Genomic DNA, 22,340 nt, shown 5'->3' with positions numbered 1-22,340 from the left:
CCGCGCGCCGGGGCAGTTTGACCCTCGGCCCGCACCGTCCGCGTCGCGCGGCCCGCCGGGAGCTCGCGGCGCGCCGGGCCCGGTGTCAGGGCGGCGCGCGTGCGAGGTAGCGGCGGCCGCGGGAGCCCCGGGAGGGCGGCTGTGCCCTGGGATGCGGGCGGGCTGGGACAGGCTGGCGGGTGGCGGCTGTGCCCTGGGATGGCGGCTGTGCCCTGGGATGGCGGGCGGGCTGGGACAGGCTGGCGGCTGGGATCCCCTTACCCTCCGGAGCCCTGTCGGGAGACGCGTGTGCCTGGGGAAACGTCCCTTAGGAGAAGACTCCGCTTCCGGGCAGAGCAGCAAGGAGGAGGCAAGGGCTGTCCTTGTGCTGAGATGTTTGACTGGAATGTAGGAGAGCAAATAAAAGCCTCTCTGCCAACCATTTTCCGGGGATCTTTTACCAGATCTTCTCCCTTCCTGTAAAAGTGTGCAGATTTGGCAATTGCAACTGGGGGAATTGAAAGTCTGGTAACTAATCCATAACTTTTCGATTGTTTTTACAGATGAGCGATCTTGTGCAGTTTCTCCAGAACTGTTTCCACTGGTAGAATGTCATCAGATCCCTTACTTTGAATTGCCGTTTCAAATCTATTCATGAGGCATTAGCAGAGATGAATAATAAAATAAGTTATTTGTTAAATACTGTCAGATGTGTGCATAGGTACAGTTCTGTGCTCGCTCCCAAATCTTCAGCCACAACAAGAAAACACATTTCATGGATTGGCAGATACAGGGATCCCTTAGGAAATGCGAACTTCAGGAAATTACTTTTAAATATTTTGCCTTCTCTGCATGGATCATCTCTTCGATTTGCATCTCAAAAGACAGATGTTTATAGCACAGGTGCAGAGGCTTTGGTGAGTGAGAAGGCTTCCCAGAGCTCCTTGGCAGTTGAAAAGCTGGATGATTCAGGGAGCTTCAAAGCGAAGCATGCGGTGGATCCCAGCGACCCGTTCTTCAGCAGCCTCCAGAAATGCTCCTGTCCCAGCGACGCCCTGGACCTGGCTGCCGAGGCGGCCGTTTCCATCAAGCACTACACAAACTCCTTGACCACGGCCTGGAGGCTCTTCAAGAGCCTGTCGGAGGAGCAGCAGCGCTACGAGAAGCAGCTGATCTTCGAGCACCCGGCTTTCGTGAAGCTGTGCCAGCAGCTGCTGCGCGAGGCGCGCAGGATGACGCGCGGGGACCTGGTGTTCAGCCTGCACGCCCTGGTGAGCCTCGGCGTGCCGCAGAACACACTCCTGCTCCAGACCCTGCTCAGAGTGTGCCAGGTGAGTGAAAATCCTTCTCCGAAATTTGGGCTGAATGACCACTGGGTAATTCTGGGAAGCTGTGCAGCATCAGAGAGAGTTGGATTGTATCCCTGGTTTAGGCTGATGTTCCATGGAAACAGTTCCCATAATTCATGTGTGCTTCTAATTTCCTTAATTTTGAAACCACTGCCTGATTTAAAAGAGAGGAGAAATCTCAAAATTTGAATCATTACCTCTTCCAAATCAACTAGGTTTGACTGATGTGAGACCTTGTGGGTTCTGCAGAAATAAAGCTTGTCAACTGACTTTTCAGGGGGAAAAAGAAAATGGCAGTTACAAATTAAAAGTGGTGTTTTTCTTTTCTGAAACTTTTACTGATTTGAAGTAATCTGACATTGTCAAAACTTTTTAACAGGAGAAGCTCAATCAACTTGATAACCGATGTATCTCAGTTTTGGCAACTACTTTAGCAGGGATGGATAAAGACAAGAATGTGAGCGCTCTTCAAGCTGGATTACAGTGAGAAAAATATATCTTTCATGTGTCCTTGATATTTAAATGTTGTTTAAATGCTTGTCTGTTAGAAATCATCAAGGGTATGTCTGCACGTAAAATACATTCTGTGGTTTTAGGATTTAAGTGATCACATGAGAAAAGAGTTGTGTTAGTGAATTTTGGCACTGTCTTTGCAGTTTCAAGGAGGAAGGCTTCCAATGGTAAAGGGTACTAGTCTGCAGGGGATTGTGTTCTGACTGCAGCTGCTCCAGTGTAGTTTTTTTGTGATGTTGATCAAGTCCCTTCACATATCTATTCCTTTTTCATCTGTATGCAGACAGGAGGTAATGAGACTATCTTAGGGACCTGGTTTTTCATGATGAAAAGCATTGTTTAACAGCCTGGGAATATTTTCTTACAGCTTCAGTAAGTGAAAATTCAGATGAAGACTAGTTGTGTCCAGCAAGCCCTCTGTGTAGTGATTGATCAGAATAACTTCTTTGGCTTTTTTCTGGGCCCATGCCATTTACGTGTGTAACAAATCTGCTCACTCCCATGAGATTGATTTTACTGAAGCTATCACAAAACTTGCCATGGATTAGTACTTTTGACCCTGTATCACGTTCTGCTTTGAGAAAGTTGATGTGATACCCAAAAACCAGGTTCTCCTGGAAGCACAGGTACACAGCTCTTAAAAGTTGGTGCAAAGCAGGAGTCCCGTCTACACTCTTCTGTCCTGATGTCTGGAGCTCTGGCACATTTGCAGGGATGAGTTTCAGACCAGTCCACTGCCTTAAAAAGTGACACTTAATATTTCTGTAGATATGTTTACCTGTGCAGGTATATTTAAGGGTGGTTCAGACATAACAATTACAATGCCAGCCACTGAGCCAGAAGAGGAGGTGCTAGGAGTGCACCTTCATCTTGTGTGGACGATCTCCTTGTTATCTCCTTTTCAGCCCACAGCACTGTCTGTTTGGTTTTATTCCTCACTTGCATCCAGTTGTTGTCTGTGTCCATTCCTGACATCCAGTTTCCTGTCTGTTTCAGAACTTGCCTGCACATCAATGATTTAAAGATAAAAATGTGCAATTTTCATTTTCTGCAGAAGGGTGTTAATTCCTTGAGGCTGAACAGCACTCATATTTGCACTGTCACTTGAGCAGTCTGGTTGGGTGCCCCTGCTGTTAAATGTATCAGCAACAACAATTCATCTATCAGGATTAACACTAAGAAAGCATTTATAATTGTTTCTATGTGTAAAATATCTGTGCTGCAGCTATGTCATGTAGACTTATGTCAGCATTTCAAAAAAAGGAAGATGGGAGAGGAGCAAGGAATTAGAGCTTTCACTTGGGGGCTACATCAGTGAAGAAAAATGGGGGTACTGACCTGTTTCTGCTGGAATGAGGAGAGCTCTTGTGTGTGTTTCTCCATCAGGTTACTAGTAGAGCAGCGCATTTCAAGTATCAGAGACATCTTTATTCTGCAAAACCTGATGAAATGCCTGGGAAGAGATGCTCCAGTTTTTCTGAAAAAGAAATTAGAGGTAAAGTTAGTTGGAGGCTCATTGTTACTTCCACAAAGCCTGTGCTCTTGCATAGTTTATAAACTGTGTATGGTTCTTTGCAGACACTGAAAGAGAAAATGTAATAGAAAGATAACTGTATTTGCTATATGCATCAGAGTCCAGCTATATCTGCAGGAAGAACTTACATTTGGAGGCTGGTAACAAAACAAATTGAGGCAGTAAAACAGCAGTGCCCTCAGCTCTTTGGGTTGGCCACATGGTGGTTCATAGAAGAGCTTACAGGCTGTTTCCTTGTTCCCTTGCCCAGCCTGTGGCTGAAGATGAGGTGACAGAAAACTGGTCTGTGATGGGGCTGTGTCCAGTGACTGTACAGGGCAGGAGGACTGGTGGGAGTGAGATGCCAGAACTCCCCAAGCTCATGGTCTTGCTTTTCTGTGTATGAGATAGGTTCCCTGGGAAATACAATGGCTGGGAGCAGGCTGCTGGTTTTATGGCAGGGTGTACTGGGTTTTGTCCCCTGGTTTAAAATCCCTTTTGGAAACCTTTCAAACAGAGCCTGCTGGTGTTTTCATAACTGTAGGACTCTGACATCAGAGGTTTTAATAGCATTCATGAAACACCATAAAACTGAGAGGAAAATAGTATTTCCACTTGTTAACTAAAGGGAGCACTTAATTTTCTGAGCCCACAGTGTGCTGTTTTTTACAGGGCAATTTCTTATAGATGCATTTTGTATTCAACCTCTGATATGTATACAGTAAAAATATTGTATTTTAACAGTCAATATAATTTGTATTTTCATTTTTACTGTCATTTGTATCAAGGTAATGATGGCTTTGATAAATGAAATCTCCTTTCTGGCATCAAAGCTGACTCTGCCTCAGTCCACATTCGTAGCTGGGTGTTTGTATAAAATACAGGCCACTCACACACCGTTGAATCACTTTGGAGGCTTACAGTTTTCATGCACATGCAAAACTATAATTGGACTACTATGAACTTTTAAGTTAACTGTATCTGTTTTATTTCTGCTTCTTTCTTAAGAGTTGGTAGATGTGTATTCACCATATTTGGAAATGACCTTTACTGAGGGCTTTTTTGTTTCAAAATAGCCATATAAATGCAAATTCCTGGAAACTTGTGTAGTGACACATTTCTAGAGCACTTGACCTACTATAATTGTGTATTAAGAAATTGACATTAATTATTATATGCTTTTACTGTTTTTTGCTTCTTTTTCTTTCCTATAAATCTGAACTAAGGACTTTGGGAAAGTTTTGGTGATAATGTCTTCACCAGAAAGCAATGATAATATACCTGAAGAATGAAGGATTTAATAAACTCTGGTTCACTTTAGATGGCAGTTGTGAGAGAAATAGACGGTTTGACTCTTCTGACTGCGCAGCGTATGTTTTTGGCTCTTGCTGCAATGAATTATTGTTCCCTTCCAATCCTGAATCCCTGCAGTAAAAAGATCCAGGGTAAGAAAAAAATATGTTAATTGAATTTCCCTTCCTTATACCAAATTCTTTCTAATTATTGTCTCATCTCCCTTTTCTGATTTCCTTTAAAACTCAGGAAACATCTTTGTTTTACAGGATATTATAGTTATGTGGAGCCATTTGACAAGCAGCAGGACAGAAAATTACTGATCAATAATAAAAGCAAATAGCTCTTGTCATCTCTGCTCTTCTTAACATTTATCTGAATTACATATTTTTCTTTAATTTTTTCTGTACACAGATTTAAGAAAAAGAATTTAATTTTAGCAAGGAAAAAGGATTTCAAATAAAATTTTGTAAGAAAACTTGAATTGGAAATTGGGAACTTACAGGATGGATTGGTGACTTAGTGTGATTAGTTGGTAAACTAAAGGGAAAATAGCATTTCCTTGATTACTGGATATAATTATTGGGTACTGCTTAATAACCTCATGCTGTAGCCCATAAAAATATTAAATGAAAGCTAATGCTTTCACCTCTTTCTATACCTTGCCAATACATTGCTTAAGTATATGTGGTCAGTATGTGTTGATTCATGCTTAAAATACATAAGAATTTGTGTCTCAAAAAGCATGAAGGTAGCAAAATAGCATTCTTAATAGAAATTACCCAGAAGCGTCGAGGCTGCTTGTACAGTCTTTATTTGTCCTGGTCTCTCATATATGTTAGGACACAATGTTTAATTGCACATCCTGCCTTCTCCCATAGGACTTTCACCACACTCAGCACTCAGGCCAGGTGGCATACACAGAGGGAGCAGTGACTTTCTTCAGCATTTTTTTGGTGCATGCTGAAAATCAAAAATCGCAGAACAGAAGGCATCCTGGGAACACAATCTTCTTGCTTATTTTGTTAATTTGTTCCCTTTTGCTGATTAATGTATTGTAGCTTGATTCTGGCTCAGTTTGGTTTCTTCTGTCTCTTGGTTTCTTAATGTGTTTTAGCTCAGTTGAGCTTTGCCTAGCTAGTCACAGTCTTCCACAGTTTCTTATCATATTTTTCCCCTCCTCCATCCTTTAACCAAACTGTTCCTACAATGTCTCGACATCTCCAACCCACAGCTCCTGTTGCTTTTTATCATTTGTCCTTCTTTGATCTTCTGTTGCAGAAAATGTCCATGATGTTCCATTTCGGCAGTTAATTCTCATTCTGGAAGCTTGTTACACTCTCCAGTACCGTAATGTGAAACTGTTTTCAGCATTAGCAGACTATGTTAATTCTACTGCCTACCTTTGGGACAAAAGACAGGTAAATTGTTTGAGACCAAATAATTTATAGTGGTACTAATAGAGTATTTGATGCTTCCATCTTACCTTCATGTTTGTGCTTGATCTTTGGAGAACAAATGTTTATGAATATCAATTTGATGAAGCTGTTATGTTTTTAAAATGCTATTCTATTTATTGATAAAGAAACAAAAGTTTTGAAAAATTTGCTTTCATTAAAAATGTCTTCTATGAAATCAACAGGTAGGATCAACTTCATTGTTTTTTTTTGACTTATAAAACTATCTTTTCTTTTAGATTATCCTTTTTCTCTCTGCCTGTGAGACACTTGGCTTTCAGCCTACTGAGTTGCTGGATGTTTTTGCTGAGAAGGTGACAGAAGACCCTGATTTCCTTAACTTGAAAAACCTTTTGATCGTTCTTCGAGTGTATTCACGACTCAACCATGTTCCCAGAGTCCAAAAGGATCTGTAGGTTTTCATTTAAAGTGCCTGATGTTACATAGTCATTACAGAGTAATGTATGGCAACTAGTATTTAATTTTATTTGTGAAAGAGCTCATAATCCTGTTTCATTCATCTGTAAAGTAAATTGCTGTGTCTTATCATATTTTTTCTAAATATGATTTTTTTTCTCTAACTAAAAGACTAAACAGGTTCCAGACTAACTAAACATGTTGTTAAGTTGCTGTATCCTCAAAGTAAAAATCAAACATTAATGTTAGATAACACAAAATACTATTATGCAAGATAATAAAGATTTCTAAGTTGTATTTTTGTTAGAAATATGTACTTCATGTGGCCTTATGTGTGCTTAGATACTTTTCTTCTTCTTTTGGAAAAGGTTTTTTGAGACTCTTCATAGCTGCTTGAATAAGTGCCTGCCTCAGATTTCCAACACAGAGCTGCTGAAGGCAGTGTATTCACTTGGCATCTTAGGATATCTTCCCCACCATGCACTCGATGAGCTGCTGCAAAAGGACAGCAAGGATGAACTTATACTGCCAGGTCAGACCTCACTTTGTCATGTTCTTGTTTTAAACAGGATGTCTGCCTGTGTATGTAATTTGTTGTAATTGTGTTAGCAGATCAGAAATAAAGAACACAAGCATGATTAATATTAAATTTTAAGTCCTCTAGACAAAGCTAATGTAGTGATGGTGATCTGAGTGATCTGGGTGTACACTAGGGAATCAGGCTTATTGTCTTGGGCCCCGTGGTGGCAACAGTTTAAGAGTAGCTGTGCACTTAAACACAGGCAGTCTTAACCATTGCAAACTAACTTTATTACCTGGAGTCAGGAGTAAAAGTGGGATTTGGAATGCCCTGAGTTACAGTGAGGTCCTTGGAATGGTTTGTAGAAGAATTTAGTTTCCATATAAAAATTTTGTACAGGTAGTAGACTAGTCAAGTGGATTTTGCTGTGCTAAACCAGACTATAAATGATAATGAAATGAAAAATTCTGTGGGATAATATATTGCATGTAATATTTTTTGTATCCTTTTTCAGATGATCTTAAGGAACAAAACACAGTGATGCTTCGCTGTGTGAAAACGTGTATGGAACTTGACAGCCCTTCTTTCACAAAGCCTGCCTTTGTGCTGACTGAGAATTTGTCCTCATTAGTATCTCTTAATCTCAGAAAGGCTCAGGAGGCACTGATAGAACTTCTGGGAGATGAGAACATGTTTCGGCAAAATGTTCAGCTGCCATACAGATATCATATTGGTATGAAGTGATACTGTTAATGTGGATTTGTAAGATGATAAATGAGAAGATGGAAATAAATTTGAATAGGGTGCAAGTGATTAAAAGTTTAACACTTTGAAGATACAGTAATTTAACAAATGATGTCATTGATTGGTGAATCTACTTTTAATAATGCTTCTATTAAAGTTTTTAAGTCAATTTACTAAAACTTTTATGATTTTTCTTGTTTACAAAGCTGCTTTGGACACTTTTTCAGGCATCAGCAAGCATATGTTAATTGTACATAAATCCAATGTGGCCAGCTTTGACAGAGTTGACATGTTAGCACCAAATCATGTTAGAAACAGAGCCAAACAGCAGCTGTCTTTTTTTATCTTTTCTTCTCTTTTGTTGTCTTGTTTCTTCTCTGGAGTTCTGGCTAAGATTTAAACTCTACTTTGTTTTTTGAAATGAAATATAACTTCTTTTGGTTTCTTTTACATTTTTTTTTTGCCAGCAATCAAGCTTACCAATTTTTCTGTACTAGTAATAATTGTATTCCTAAATATTTCTAATGAGGAATTGGATTGTGGGAAAATCTGAGTAGGCATGACAGACTGCGATCAAGAGTAGTTTCTTTAAATGATGATTTCACTCCATAAGCTTAAATCTACAGTTTCCAGAAACAAATTTACTTTTTTCTTGAGATGGGCAAGCTATAGCTTTATATTTATTGCAGGGAGGGCAAGCTATCAGTGATAATTTAATTATTAGAGAGCAGCAATTAGAGCAGTGATAGTGTCTATTAACTTATTCAAATGAGCTGCTCATTTGAGAACAATTTGAACAATTAATATGTTCAAATGGCAACATTAATTTTAACCTCTTGTAGAGTTAAATGTTTTGTTGTTTTGTTTTCAGATTTTGAAATCAGAATGGATTCAGACAGAAAGAAGGTGCTCCCTATAGCTGCAACAGATGATCATCCTGACTCACATGTTCAGAGGTGGTTTTTTTACTGCATATTTTTTCTAGCATGCTAGTTTTATTTGCATGTATCATATCCGGTTACTTCTTTGGTTCACTGATTTGCAGAAGCAAAGTAGGTGACTCAGTTGGTATTTGTGCTCACTGGAATATCCAAAAGTTGCCATGCCAGTGCAGGGCAACAATTCATCCAGCTCGATACCTTCTTCTAACAGAGGCTAGCACTTAACCTTTCAGAGAAAGAGGCAAGAAACATCACAGTAGTCTGATACTCTTGTCATGAATGCAGGTAACAGGTTTTTTAAAAGTATTTGTCCAATTAAACATTCACTTATTCTCTCAAGTCTCAAAAACTTGCATCTCAGTGGTATGTTATGTCAGTTAATTCAGCTACTGAAATATAATTTGAATAAAAAGGATCATGATATCCACATTTTAGGTGATTAATTTAATCTCGTGTAGAAAACTGACCTCTCAGTAACTGAAGCAGGATATATATCATTTAAGTAATGCTTAAGCAGAATTGGGTACTGCTTAACATTTGTGTGCTGGATCACTGCACAGCAATGTATTTTGTACAGTTTGCTTTTTGATAAAAGGAGAGCTAATGAATTGTGTAACAGAAACTCAGTGTTCCAAGGCATTCAGCTTTCCAAACCCTTCCAAATAGATTATTATGGCAGGAAGTGACTGATTATGAATATCATTAGCAAAGGATCAAAGTAAATGCAGAACCTGTCAAATTAATAGAGAATGTTGAATGATGTATTTGAATGTGTCTTCTCATTGTGGGAGAAATGGAGATCTAGGTACCTAATTCTGCTGTAGATGCTGGTGCTTGTGTGAAGCTCATGGAAGAAAAGAGTCTAAATTACTTAAACCTGAAGAAAGAAGAGGATAATGAAGTTTGTCCTGATACTTTCGCCTACCAGAATGACACATGTATATTCTGCAGTGCTAACAGACATCATTGAATCAGTGTCTTATAAATGATTATTTTGCATTTGTACAGTGAAGTCTTCCCTACTTTGCTTGGTTGCAGGTTGGCTTTTCTGTTTGCTCCTGTGTCTGCTTTCTGTCTGGGCACAACACACCCCCAGGGGAAGCTGGCAATGAAGAAGCGGCATCTAAATAAACTGGGCTATCATGTGATTCTGGTGAGAAGAGCCCTGCTACTGTCTCTGTTTCTGTTAGCAGCACAGTGATGAGTATGTTTGGTAGATCAGGCCTTGTTCTACAATGCATGCACATTGAATGTTTCTGTCTGGGCACAACACACCCCCAGGGGAAGCTGGCAATGAAGAAGCGGCATCTAAATAAACTGGGCTATCATGTGATTCTGGTGAGAAGAGCCCTGCTACTGTCTCTGTTTCTGTTAGCAGCACAGTGATGAGTATGTTTGGTAGATCAGGCCTTGTTCTACAATGCATGAAGGTTCACCAGGAATGGTGGGTTTTCTCCAGAGTGGTAACTGTGTCTAATTTCTAGTTAGAGGGTAGTGGTGCTGTCACTAGGGAAAAAAGAGAGAGGAACTCATGCATGCACATTGAATGCACCAGGAATGGTGGGTTTTCTCCAGAGTGGTAATTGTGTATAATTTCTAGTTCGAGGGTAGTGGTGCTGTCACTAGGGAGAAAAGAAAGAGGAACTCTTAAAAGACAAGCTACTACTTACCATTATCAGTAAATTATTAGTTTGAACCTGAAAAACCTATGTGTCTTTGGCTTATTTCCCTGATTTGTATAGACACAATGATTCAAGTGTTTTCAGACTACAATAACTTCCTGTGGCCTTCTCATTGCTGAGCGCTTGTTTGTAGGACAGGGTAATTTGGACAATAGAAATAATATACCCTGTCCTTTTACTTTCTTACAGATCCAGAACAAGAAGTTTCAGGAAATGAAAAATGAAGATGCAGTTGAGTTTTTGAAAAGAAAAATTTATTCAGAAGATGCTTTCTCTTTTCCTGAAGCAACTGTGCAGGATAATAATTAAAATAAACTAAGAGTTTTGTGTCTCCTGATTTCTCTTTTTCTTGTGTAATTTCTGTAAGGATTTTAACAGAAGAGATAAATAATTTTGTATACAGCTACCTGCTCCACTATGTTATTGAATAAGAAATGTTTGTGAAATGAACACTGCCTGCTGATAATAGGGGCTTTCTTTTGTGAGGTGGGAGCTGATTTTCTTTAATGGAAGGAAATAATTGAAAAAATTAGCGGCCTGACATCTATTGCTGTTACAGTGTCTTAGATTAATCTGTACTTTGCTTCCCCTCCTGCATTCCCCTAGTTAAATTTCTCTCTTCTCTAGAGAGCCTGGGAAAAGATGTAACTCTTAATTGTTTCAAGTGCTATTGCAACCTGGCCTATCTCTTCTCTAGAGAGCCTGGGAAAAGATGTAACTCTGATTGTTTCAAGTGCTGTTGCAACCTGGCACTAGGAGGATTTCCTCTCAACTATCTAGTTCTTTATGCAGAACTATGTATGGTAAATCAGTAAATAACTGAGCCTAGGTGGTATATTAAAAGATCCAGTCATGTGGCAACTTTCTTCAGAACTTTAGGCCAGTAATGGTCTGTTTGCTGTGTGCTTCTGAAAAAATCAATCTCACTCAGTTTTCAGAACTTTAGGCCAGTAATGGTCCTGTTTGCTGTGTGCTTTTTTTCTTTTGAACCCTTTGCTTCACTGCTACTGTAGTAGATTTTGACACTTCTCACTGCAAGAACATAGGTCTGCTGTGTCTTTATAAGCTGACTCCTCTCTGTTTCTGATATTACAAGTAGCTCCACAACTATTCATAGAGGTGTTGCAATACTCAGATTTGTTCATTACACCCTGCAATGCATCTCCACAGGCCTGTTATGTATTGGTGCAATTGATGATTTGGCAGTTCCAGAGCTACAAAGCAGCTTTGGACCTTTGATAGGAAGGAGCAGAGAGAACTGATACATCTTTTCTGTTCTTGATAACACGTAGCTGATACTACACATTTTGTTCTGCTGGAGTTGCTCAAGTTGCTAACAGCTTGCTTGTTTCTGCCCTGTAATCAGATGTTCATTCACTGTTTTGCTGTAGCACACAGCCCATGGGCACGAAGGGAAGCAGGGAAACAGCAATACTTGCTACAGTGACTGTGTGCTACCTAACCGTGGTGCCCTTGCTTCACTTGCTGAGCTAGAAGCACTGAGTTCTTTGTCTTTCTCAAGTAGCGTGGACACATGGTTAAGGTACTTCAATGATTATATTAAAAAGGTAATACAGTAATGAGATAATGTGGAAAGAACAATATGCTTAGAAAACTTCACTGCCCAACTTTTTGTGGAACATGTAGATAGAATATAGTGCTTATTTATGAAGGAAGCAGTGTAACCAAAGCAGCATGGTCGCCTCTCTCTGGCATAAAAAGCAGAGAGCTGTTCAGCATTTCAGTCTCTGAAATGGAGCACATGCAGAAAAAGAGATTTGAGGCCATTAACAGCCAAAACTTACCAGCCAGCACAGAAATCATTTGCTTGACTGAATGAGAAGTTTGTTATGCTCCCTTTTTGGATCTTGTGCTTTAAGAAGGCACTGTCTGTGAAGCAGGCTGGTCAGTGCCATTCTGTTGTTCTGATCTGGATTCAGGGTCCCAGCCTGCACTGAAGGATGTATGAAATATTCTGTGCTGGAGGGCCAGGTAGCACACAGAGCTGTGTTTGAGACGGTGCTCGGTGCTGTTCAAGCTGGAAACCTGCAAATCAATGCTGTGGTGTCAGCTGTGGCTCTTGGGTGGGTTGGGGAGCTGCTTCCTCCAGCTGCTCTGAGCTTTTCAGTCAGGTCCTCCCTCAGTCAGAGGTGTGCAAATTCAGGGACAGAACACAGGCAGGGGTGCCAGCAGCTGTTCTGTCCAGACAGAACTAACTACCAGTGGACACAAAATGGCACAGCGTGTTATTAAATTAGCTAATCACTATATATTCTTTCTTAAACACCCTGTGAGTAGGTAGAAACTTATACAAGCAGTGTGCAAGTGTAGTTGTCTTCCATATGGATCACCTTGTGTACTGAAGTTTCTTGCTCTGTGTTCTCTCAAGAACTTATGCCATCTACACTGATTCAGAGTTCCAAGCAGTGTGTAGCTGTTGCCAGAGACTTCATAGCTGTGGGTTTCTTGGATCTTTACGTATGCTAAAAAGCTAGTCTGCTGAAAATAAATCCAGGTTTTTCAGGTGTCCAGTTCATGTAGTAAGGAAGATCTAATCCCCTGTTCTGTTCATTACAATCTATATTTAGAATACCATTCTCCTCTCCTGAATCAGTAGTAAAATTAGTGGTAGACTCCCAATGAAGATCAACAATAATTCTTTTGCATCTGTAATTATGGGGTTTGTGACTGCATGGAGTGCTTGGTGTGAAAGGTGCAAAATCCCCTTTTTTAGCCTAACAGGTATAAAATGGATGATTTTAGCTGACCTGCCAGTGAGGCTAACTGGAGATATAAGCTGTATCTTTTCCTACCATTTTTACAGTCTGCCTGAAGATTCAGGAACATGTGTTTCTAACCTTTATTCACACTTGGAACTCATTGTAAGAGCAGTGGCTGGAAATTGTTTCTCAGTGAGGAGTGAGAAACAAGGACACTGTATATGGCTTTATTTCATACAGCCCATGGATGTATCTTATCAATGGATGGAACCCAGACCTTTGCTGTAATGTTTGACTGACTAAAGGTATTTCAAGAATCTGTAGCAAGCCAAGATTCTCAAATCCATGTGAAATGAAAATAAGTAATTCATTAAGTAAACTAAATTGCTGAAGCAGGGGAGGATTTTTAATGAATTGAAGGCTTATTAAAGAAAATATAGGGTTTAGACTAATTATATATCTATGACATAAAGACAGGGGACTCAGCTGCACTAAGCAACCATCTATTTAACCAGACTCTCATAGGAAGGCACTATATTTTATTCCTGAGCCACAAAGAAGTCAGAAAAGTAGTAGCATGTCTTTTCTTCATTCTGAGCTATGAAATACTGGACTTCAGTATTGGTCCTGCCAATCTCAAAGAAACAGACACTGCCTTTTATGATTCCCAGTTTTTACATGCTGTTTGCTGTTAGACATTATTTCATTCATAAATCTTGTCTTATTACAAAACAGTAAAATGCCATGATAAAGCTGGGTTATCTGATAATTTTTTTCCCTTGAGAATAATGCATGTACTGTTTATCCTGTGAAATCTCCACATCATCATAAAGCTATACATGCAAAAGGGTGACAAGGTTAGATCATTGTCATGCATCACACAATCAAAAAGAAAACATTGAGAGAAAGATTTAAAAATGTAAGTTATATAGCAAATTTCACAGGCCCAAGGATCCATGTTAAGCATTGCAGGATGTGTGAACAGATCTAAAATGAAAGCAAGAAACAGGCAGAAGATGTGGGCTGCAAAGGTCAGGAAGGTTCTTGCATTAACAAAAAATAAACTGGTATGATCTGAGCAAAAATGAAACAAATTTTATCAAGTAATGCAAAATGAGAACAGTGAGTATTTGGAAAAACAAATTTCCTCCATAAACAGCTGGATTTTCAGACCGTGATGATCTGTAATTCTCTCCAGTTTGGATTTCTTCATATTTGAATCTACTTTTGAACCCTAACTCCGGCCTTCTCAGGGTATCAAATATTCTGGCTACATATTTCACAAGAAACATTCAGGAACTCTCTTTAAAATTTCCACCTTGGTCTAAAAATGATAAAGATATTCATAAGTGACTGGGAAAGAGGGACTAAAAGTTCAATGCAAGAGTGTGATTTTTGTTCAGAAATCAGAATCTAGATAAAATGAATCTTGATTTAGAGACTGTTTCTCAGGTATTGCAACAGATTCTGCATAGACAAGAGGTTGAGTAGTGCTTTGTAGGCAGAGAGCTAAAGATGTGGCTCTGGTTAATTGGAAAAGTGGAGGAAGTACTAAGACTTCCCTCTAATTGGTTCTTCCCTCCACCCCTTTCTGGTTATTGCAGTAAGTATTATGGTGTATTGCCATTTGTTAATATTGAGCTATTCCCTTTGCACGCAAATACCAGTGCATGTAAGCTTGCAGGAACGAGGTTCCATTTGTTAATATTGAGCTATTCCCTTTGGACACAAATACCAGTTTCAATATCCTTTTACTGACGCTAGAATATTGGAATTAAGATAGAAATGCAGGTGCTTTGCAGAGCTCAAAAAAGGTGAAACATTCACTCCTAGGTGAAATGTGAAAAATGTGAAAAGCTGAAATTAGTTATTTCAGAACAAGACCAGACCCAGAGTTATCTGATGATTGTGACATGCATAATTTTAAAGGGACTATGGTACTTAAGTGTAGGTTTTAGTGAACATGTAAATCTTGTGGTATTGGGGTTTTTGCTATAGCAACTACATCAGCTTTAGTAGTTCTTCATCTCTTTTAACTGATGCAAATACAATGGAATTCTGAACTATGTTTAAAATCAGTCCTTGTTGTAGCAGGTTTCCCCCTTTTTCAGTATTTCTGGGCAACAATGGTATTAAGTGATAATATATGAATGTGGTGGCAATTGCAAATAGCCACCCAGAAATAATAAGAAAGAGAATTTGTATTTTTCTGCAGCAGGTCCTTGTGTCCACACATAACCATGAGGTTTTTGTTTCATCCTGTTTCCTCTCTCAAAAAATGTGCCTATGAGTACTCAGTAACATTGTTGCCATGGCACCTATTAAAACCTAGATAAATGCTTGCTTTATGAAGCAAGATGAATTTTTTTTTTTTTATAAACAGGAGAATTTATTTTCACTTTTTACTGCTCTAGGTAAGGGACTCCATCCATGCTTACAGACAGCGGCATTTTTTACTGAACATTCCTGATTCTTGAGTGGGTGCCATAGTTTATTCTTATCAGTTCAATCCACAAAGGGCACTCCTGAAATCTTCTGTATTTTCCCGTTTGATTTTCATGGTACAGATTCTGCTGCACATAAGATGTCACCTGTACTCACAGTTTAGAAAGATGGGAAAGTATGTGGGGATTGTGGGGAAAAGGGGAGTGGTTCCTCAGCTGGTTTGATTAAAGTCAGGGCGCTACAGCAAATATACACCCGGAGTGTGTATATTTCTACAACTTCAAAGCAAAAAACTTTATGTGTTAAGTGGCCACAGTTTTCTTGTTCTGCAGTAGGGAGCAGCCGGTGAATTGGCCTCTGACTGCACAGATGCTGGTGTAAATAGCAACAATTGTCACTAAAGTCTTGATTTGTGCTGACACAGATGAGATATGATTCAGGAAATATACAATGGCCTGTTGTGAAGGAACCCACATTTGAAATGTCATTCACATAATAAAAGACTATTTAATCTTTAAAAATACATATATTGAAAACCAATATTGTATGGTCCCTTTGTGATTGCTCAGCAGTTAGATATCAGCTTTATCAGAACAGCAGTTCCTCAACACACAGAACTCTCCAGAAAATACAAAAGAAACCTACACCCCTTACACACTGCATTGTATGGGGCAGAAAGATGATGCATTTGTACTTCTTGCTTTAGAATATGCTTCATTTTGCCAATAAATGATTTGTCCCAGGGACATGCCAACTTCTAAACAAATCTTCAGTCTGGGTCACTTCTAAATAAATGTAAGGAACATGATGGAGATATAAAAAGTAAAGCAAAAAAAAAAAAGTGTGTGTGTGTGTGCGTGTGTGTTCGGAGATTTGCACTGTATCAGTCAAAGGTGTTTTGTACTGCTCCTGTGTTCAAGGAGCAGTACAAAATGGTGAATGCCTCCCTGACGTCAGCAGGAAGACTTTCTTCTCAGAAGGCAGTAATCCCCCCAAAAGGTAGTACTGAGGAAGATGGAGGTGGGTTCAGTTTCTGCTGATGCAGAGTAAAGAATGCACTTTCCAAAATTTCTACTGTAGGTTTGATATTAATTTGCTGAACCTAATAACTCCTTTGAAGGGGGGGAAAGAGAGCAATGAAAGTATCAAAACCACTCTCTCTGAACAAAGATAAAATGATCTGATACTAAAAGGTAGTAGTCAGAGACCTAAGGAATCTGACTTCAATTCCCTGCTTGCCACTGCGTATCTGTCTTCTCACAGGAAAGGCACTGAGAAGGTCCTTGGGGCACACCCAGATTCCTGCTGTTCTGCACCCATCTTGTTAGTGCATGACTCCAAGGAATGTCTTGTTTGGCAGCAGAGGCACAGTTCCAGCCCAACCAGGTGTCCCTGCTCCATGTCTATATAATGGGGATGCCCCCATGTTGAGTTGTTTGGATTTATAAGCTCTCCCAGGCAGAGTTGGCTGATGTTTCAGATCCATTCCTCTTACAAAGAGGAGGAACAGTCCAGACATGAGAGTGAAGAAAGTCTTGGCTGCCTTTGCTGAAGAACCCCAAAGTGTCTGACCAACGCAAGCCATGTCAACAGCCTTACTGCAAACCTACCCTGTCGTGTCACACAAGCACTTTAAAGCTACTCCACCCACTCCCTTACTCAGATACTATTAGCAGCTGTTTCTACTGCATGTCACACCCATACATACACACCTCAAATGTGGCTTACAAATTCTTTAAGGCTCATTTGCAAAACTACGTTGGAAATTCTACTGACTGTAAGTTATGCAGAATGGACTTGTTTCACTCAGGCATGATCCACTTTGAGATCTTCTGCCAGGTACTATTGACCTCATTAGTGATCTCTGAGATTCTTCAAGGATATCATAAACATTCCAACAGTTTCTCACAGTGGTTGAAGGGTCTGGAGCATTACTCCCCTTGCATGGCCACACATACATAACTACATGCACGCAAAAAATAATTTACTCAGTGGTATTGGCATTGCACAGAAAGCTCAGTGTGTCTGTCATTGCTGGTACAATGAAGGACAAAGGTTAATATGAACATGTTTTATAGCTGCAAAAGCTAATTACTTACTATACAGTGTGTATTGTTTGTGTTTAAGAAATCATATGCAAGCATATTCACATCTCATCATAAAGTGTTTTAGCCCTTGTAACAGAACTCATTAAAAATAATTCTGGCTATTCTAGGATACAGTTGTTGTTTAACCATTAAACAGTAATGGAGACTTATGTGCTGTCCTTTACAGTTGTGCTAGTAGGAATAATATAATACTAATTTATTTACCTACAAAGATAACTGTTTTATTTAAAAATACAAGCCAGGTTTTTAATGTTACATGACATCTTCTGTAAAAAGGCCTAACTAAAACAAACAGTGCATTACTTTGACAGCTAAAGCTTTACAAGAAGTTTTGTTTCTCCACAAAATAGATTATTTTTGCCTAATTCTTGCCCACTCAGAACAACAACACAGGATCAAACACTTAGGTAAATTCTTTCCTCCTAGAGAAATACCTTTGCAATCATGAGTTCTAATCATGTCATCAGAAGATATTCTTATAAAGCAAAGTTTTTAGGACTGGAGAAAGTGAGTTAAAAAAACCAAATTTCTTTTCCTGACAGTAGATCCAAGCACATTAAAATCTTTGAGCAAATTGAATCTTTGATCAAACTGCAAGAACAATATTCTGCAGCCAGCCTTGCAAGTGTGGACTTGGGGTTTAGCAATTTACCATTGCACCTGAAAAACACTGCTAAAGTTTAATTGCACAGTCCTTATGCAGAATAATTTCCCATAGGAATTATGTTTACATAAGGATTATAGGGTTTTGTGCACAACTCCTTGTGAATGTGATCACCCTTAACCCCTAGATCAGAACCAAAAGAGGTTTTTACCTTTGAGTAACACATGGTAAATATCATCTTGAATTCCGACTGTATGTTAGAGTGCAAGATCCTTAAGCAGTGATATTTTGCTGTCTAAAGGATGAAGTAAAAGTAACCATTCAGACCACCTGTTGTTAAGGAAAGACAACTCAGTACTAACATTTTTCCAGACCACCTGTTGTTAAGGAAAGACAACTTTTTTTCCTGGTTAAAGAAAATGGTGTCTGAGGAAGCTGGTCTGCCAGGCTAATTAGACCGTACAAGTTTTGTCAGCTTGGTGTCATCCATTTCCATAAGGAGCTGCTTGCCATTGGTACTATGGGTACTTGAAGCTCCTCTCTGATAGGAGAGCTGTCTAAAAGCTGCATCACAGGACTTGTGGAGAAAAGGCAGGTGTAACTTCCCACACTGACACAACACACTGGTTTTTATGGTTGTGCTCAAATACATGAGTATGCATGTACACAAATGCTGTACAATCTATTGAGACATCCTTGAAAGTGTCTGTAAATGTGTATTTCTTGAAACTGCTAGATCATGTGCCAATAGTCAAATTAGTTCCACTAAGATAAAACTTATGAATCCTGTGTTGCTCGATGAGCTGCAGGACATTTAAAGTTGGCTTAATGGAACTAATTTTAAGGTTTACTAGTAATGTCATTCTAATCTACTGTACATTGCCTGGAATTCTTCCTGGTATGTGATTATTTTAAAGTCCCAAATGTAAGGTTAATGGGGTGTTTTCACTGTAATAGCAGAGACAGAGAGAAAACAAGGAAATATCAGCAAGATGACTAGAACAAAATTGTTGTAACTCTGCGTAGTTTCCAGTATATTCCCATTTATCCTAAAATTGTTGCTGGAACTAATGAGGTTTGAGAACATTTAGCATTGTCAAATCACAATGGAGTCCAGAGACTTTCAGTAAAACCTTTCTATAACAGAGCTGTGGAAGCGAAGGCTTGGAATACAGAGAGGAACAATGATTCACATTGAAGATCACACAACATGTTGCTGGATATATAAATGCTACAGAAAAAGACAATACCTATAGAACATCCTATGTCCTCTGACAACACAATGGGAAACAGAACTGTCAATTCATTGTGTTCTTTCCCCAAGTAAAATTACAGAGATAACCAGAGGATATTTCAGTAAAACAGCTGAATTATCCACCCCCCTCTGCAGTGGAGCACAAGTCTAGGTAGGATTTAAGGCACACTAGTCTGCTACTGTTTTGACCCCACTGAGTGATGCTTCTGTTTTGGACACATACAGTGAGTTTTCTGCAGCAATGAGAGAGAGAAGAAAATTTAATGGAGCATGATTTTCTCTGAATCCCAATGATGATTTTAAAAAATGTTGATCATGTTAAATTCCATCTAGTTTAGCTAGGTTTTTGGTTTCAGTGTGGGATTTAGCTGTGAAGTGGGAAAGCTTAACATGATGAACTGACATTTGTGGAGACACACATGTGTACATTTAATTGTCTCTTTAACAATGTCCTTGAAAGTAACATGCAGCTCATCAGGAAATCTGGGTGCAGGAAGCTACCAGGATCAAACTGCCTGCTATATGATAGTTGTTTAAAACATGTGGTGTGCTTCAGTATGCAATCTTTAAACAAAACAGTTCTAGCTTGTGGCTGTTGCTACACAGACTGTATGCAGATAAGTCACAAATAGCTGAGCATATGTGTGGTGCAAGGTTAAAACAATAACATGCAGGTCGAATCATTCAAACACTGGAAATCACTTTGACTCCAGGCCAAAAGCTTAGCTGGAGATGATATCAGTATGGGATAAAAAGAGGATAAACTAACAGGCTTAGCAGCCAGCTTGTTGGAGTCAGCATATAGTATCTATACTTCCAGCAGTAGAGCAGATGGTCATATATTTTTAAGGAAGCACCAGACAGGGAGTCAGGAGATCTGAATTCTATTCCTGGCTCTGCAGCAATGTTCCTATGTCACCTTGGGGAGTCACTTTTTTCCCCCTTTTTTCTTAATCTTTTAAGTAGTGGAAATAATAATTGCTTGTCTAACAGGGCAGTTGAGAGGCTAAACTGATACTGAAAAAAATGCTCTGAAGCTCTGAGAAGAATGTATGGAAGATGTGCAAACTAAACTTGTTTGGAAAAAAGGACACCACATGGTTTCATGTAGCATGTTTGTATCACATATTTATGACCCTTCCTCTCCCCAGAAAGTCCCATGCCTTTTTGCCCACTATTTTCAAGGAGGGAATAAATGCATTAAGCTGCCTCCCACATTTGATAGAAAGATAAGCAGCTGCCAGCAAGAACCTGACCAAAGAACAGATTTTATTACTGAGAGACACATTATTTATGCCCAAGAGGGCAACAGGCTTGTTGAAGTTTACTGTTCATCCCAAGATATTTTTTTGCATTGGTGGCAGAATAATGTCTCTAATGGCTTTTATTCTGAATTCAGAAGTACTGCTTGCCAGCTGAACGCAAGCAGAAAATGAAGTATTGTCTTTTACAAACAAATCTTCTGCTGAAATCCCCCAAATAAGCCCATTTCTTAAATCAGAGAAATGCCCATAATTATTTGTACAGGACTTTCATCTAAAGGCCATTAAAATCAACTAAACTTCAAAAGAATTCAAATCAAAGACCTAGCAATCAACTGCCGTTTCTTCTGAATTCTATATTCATTAAGCGCAATGACTCTATCTATGTATCTATCTATCTATGTCTGTCTGTCTATCTTCATAACTATTTGGCATCATAGGAGTGATGTTTTCACCACAGAATAAATAGCTTCTGCTTTCAACATGAAGGTGGAAACTTTGGGCTGGAGTTGAGTTTTAGCACTTATCATAATTTGCTCCATTTCTCTTTATGCCTGCATTTACATATTTTTCTCCTAGATTCTGAGTCCCCTAGATTTTTCTCCTAGATTCCTATTCCCCTGTCAAGGGACTGAACCCCAGTTCAAAGCCAAGTCTGTTAAAAGGGCACAGACAACACTGCTGAGTCTTAAAATCATGAGTCTGCCTCATAGCATTGGCAGAGACAAAGGAAACAAAAGCAAAGGTTATCTGAGCAGATGTCCTGAGTGTTAATATGAACTTCCAACATGAATTTGTTTTGCTGACTCCTCACAAATGAAGCTGCATCTAATCCTGTAAACTTGACTTCTTTCAGCTCTTCTGGAAGTCATTGTGGGCTGGATATCTACATGGAGAGAATACTCAGCATTTTCAGGCCCAGGCTGTTGAGAAGGTTGCAATAAAACAGAAAGGGTCTGATGTGATTTATAAAGAAGAGCATATTCTTCTCTTGCCTGCAGCCTGGTTTTGTGAAAAAACACTTTTGAGCTAAGCTGTTCCTCTTTTATACTGGGACAGTTCTGCTGCTTGTTTCATTGATAACAGCCTTCATAAAAATGTAAGAGTACTCTGTACTTTGATGAGAAGAATCTGTAAATATCCCACAGTTACAGCATGGTATCATGTCCATTATATATGTACACAAACTGGAGTCTCTGCATCCCAAATCCATGCAGTTTTCTTCATCAAATCACCACAAGATAGTTTTAATCCAAGAGAGAGGATGAGGGAAACAATTTCTTTCTGAAGAACTGTGCTACATGTCTAACTACAGCCTACAAATGTTAACACTTGCCATGTGAACTAAACAAGAAATTAAATATTTCAGATAGTAACCAGCCCACTTAAAAAAAATCTATATAACAAAACCACTTTTTATGACAGTGTAGAGTTGTAAGTCTGTGGCTAGAGACTGATCTGAACCAACTAAGAGTGGTTTAGATGAGCCTCTGATGTCCCAATATTTCCTTATATGAAGCATTGGTTGCTCTTTTATG

The 22,340-nt window shown here is 39.2% G+C and overlaps 1 protein-coding gene across 3 annotated transcripts; it reads left to right on the top strand.

Annotated features, from left to right (window-relative positions):
- The first annotated feature begins 44 nt into the window (after window positions 1-44).
- On the top strand, window positions 45-10,756 carry FASTKD2 (FAST kinase domains 2). 3 transcript variants are annotated; one of them, XM_039700172.1, is made up of 12 exons: window positions 45-106; window positions 543-1,310; window positions 1,708-1,811; window positions 3,228-3,336; window positions 4,676-4,799; window positions 5,929-6,068; window positions 6,344-6,516; window positions 6,890-7,053; window positions 7,556-7,774; window positions 8,657-8,741; window positions 9,765-9,879; window positions 10,598-10,756. In XM_039700172.1, exons 2-12 carry the CDS (start codon window positions 651-653, stop codon window positions 10,715-10,717), a joined length of 2,013 nt encoding a protein of 670 aa, XP_039556106.1. In that variant the 5' UTR covers window positions 45-106; window positions 543-650; the 3' UTR covers window positions 10,718-10,756. The 3 variants fall into 3 exon arrangements, with proteins under 3 accessions (XP_039556106.1, XP_039556095.1, XP_039556116.1); XM_039700161.1 differs by lacking the exon at window positions 45-106 and adding an exon at window positions 184-349; XM_039700182.1 differs by lacking the exon at window positions 45-106 and adding an exon at window positions 184-387.
- Window positions 10,757-22,340: the final 11,584 nt, after the last annotated feature.

Source organism: Passer montanus, unplaced genomic scaffold, assembly GCF_014805655.1.
Source record: "Passer montanus isolate IOZ18808 unplaced genomic scaffold, ASM1480565v1 scaffold1, whole genome shotgun sequence".
Classification (NCBI taxonomy): domain Eukaryota; kingdom Metazoa; phylum Chordata; class Aves; order Passeriformes; family Passeridae; genus Passer; species Passer montanus.
Note: the sequence above shows the minus strand (reverse complement) of the source record. Positions and strands in the feature narration are given on the sequence as shown.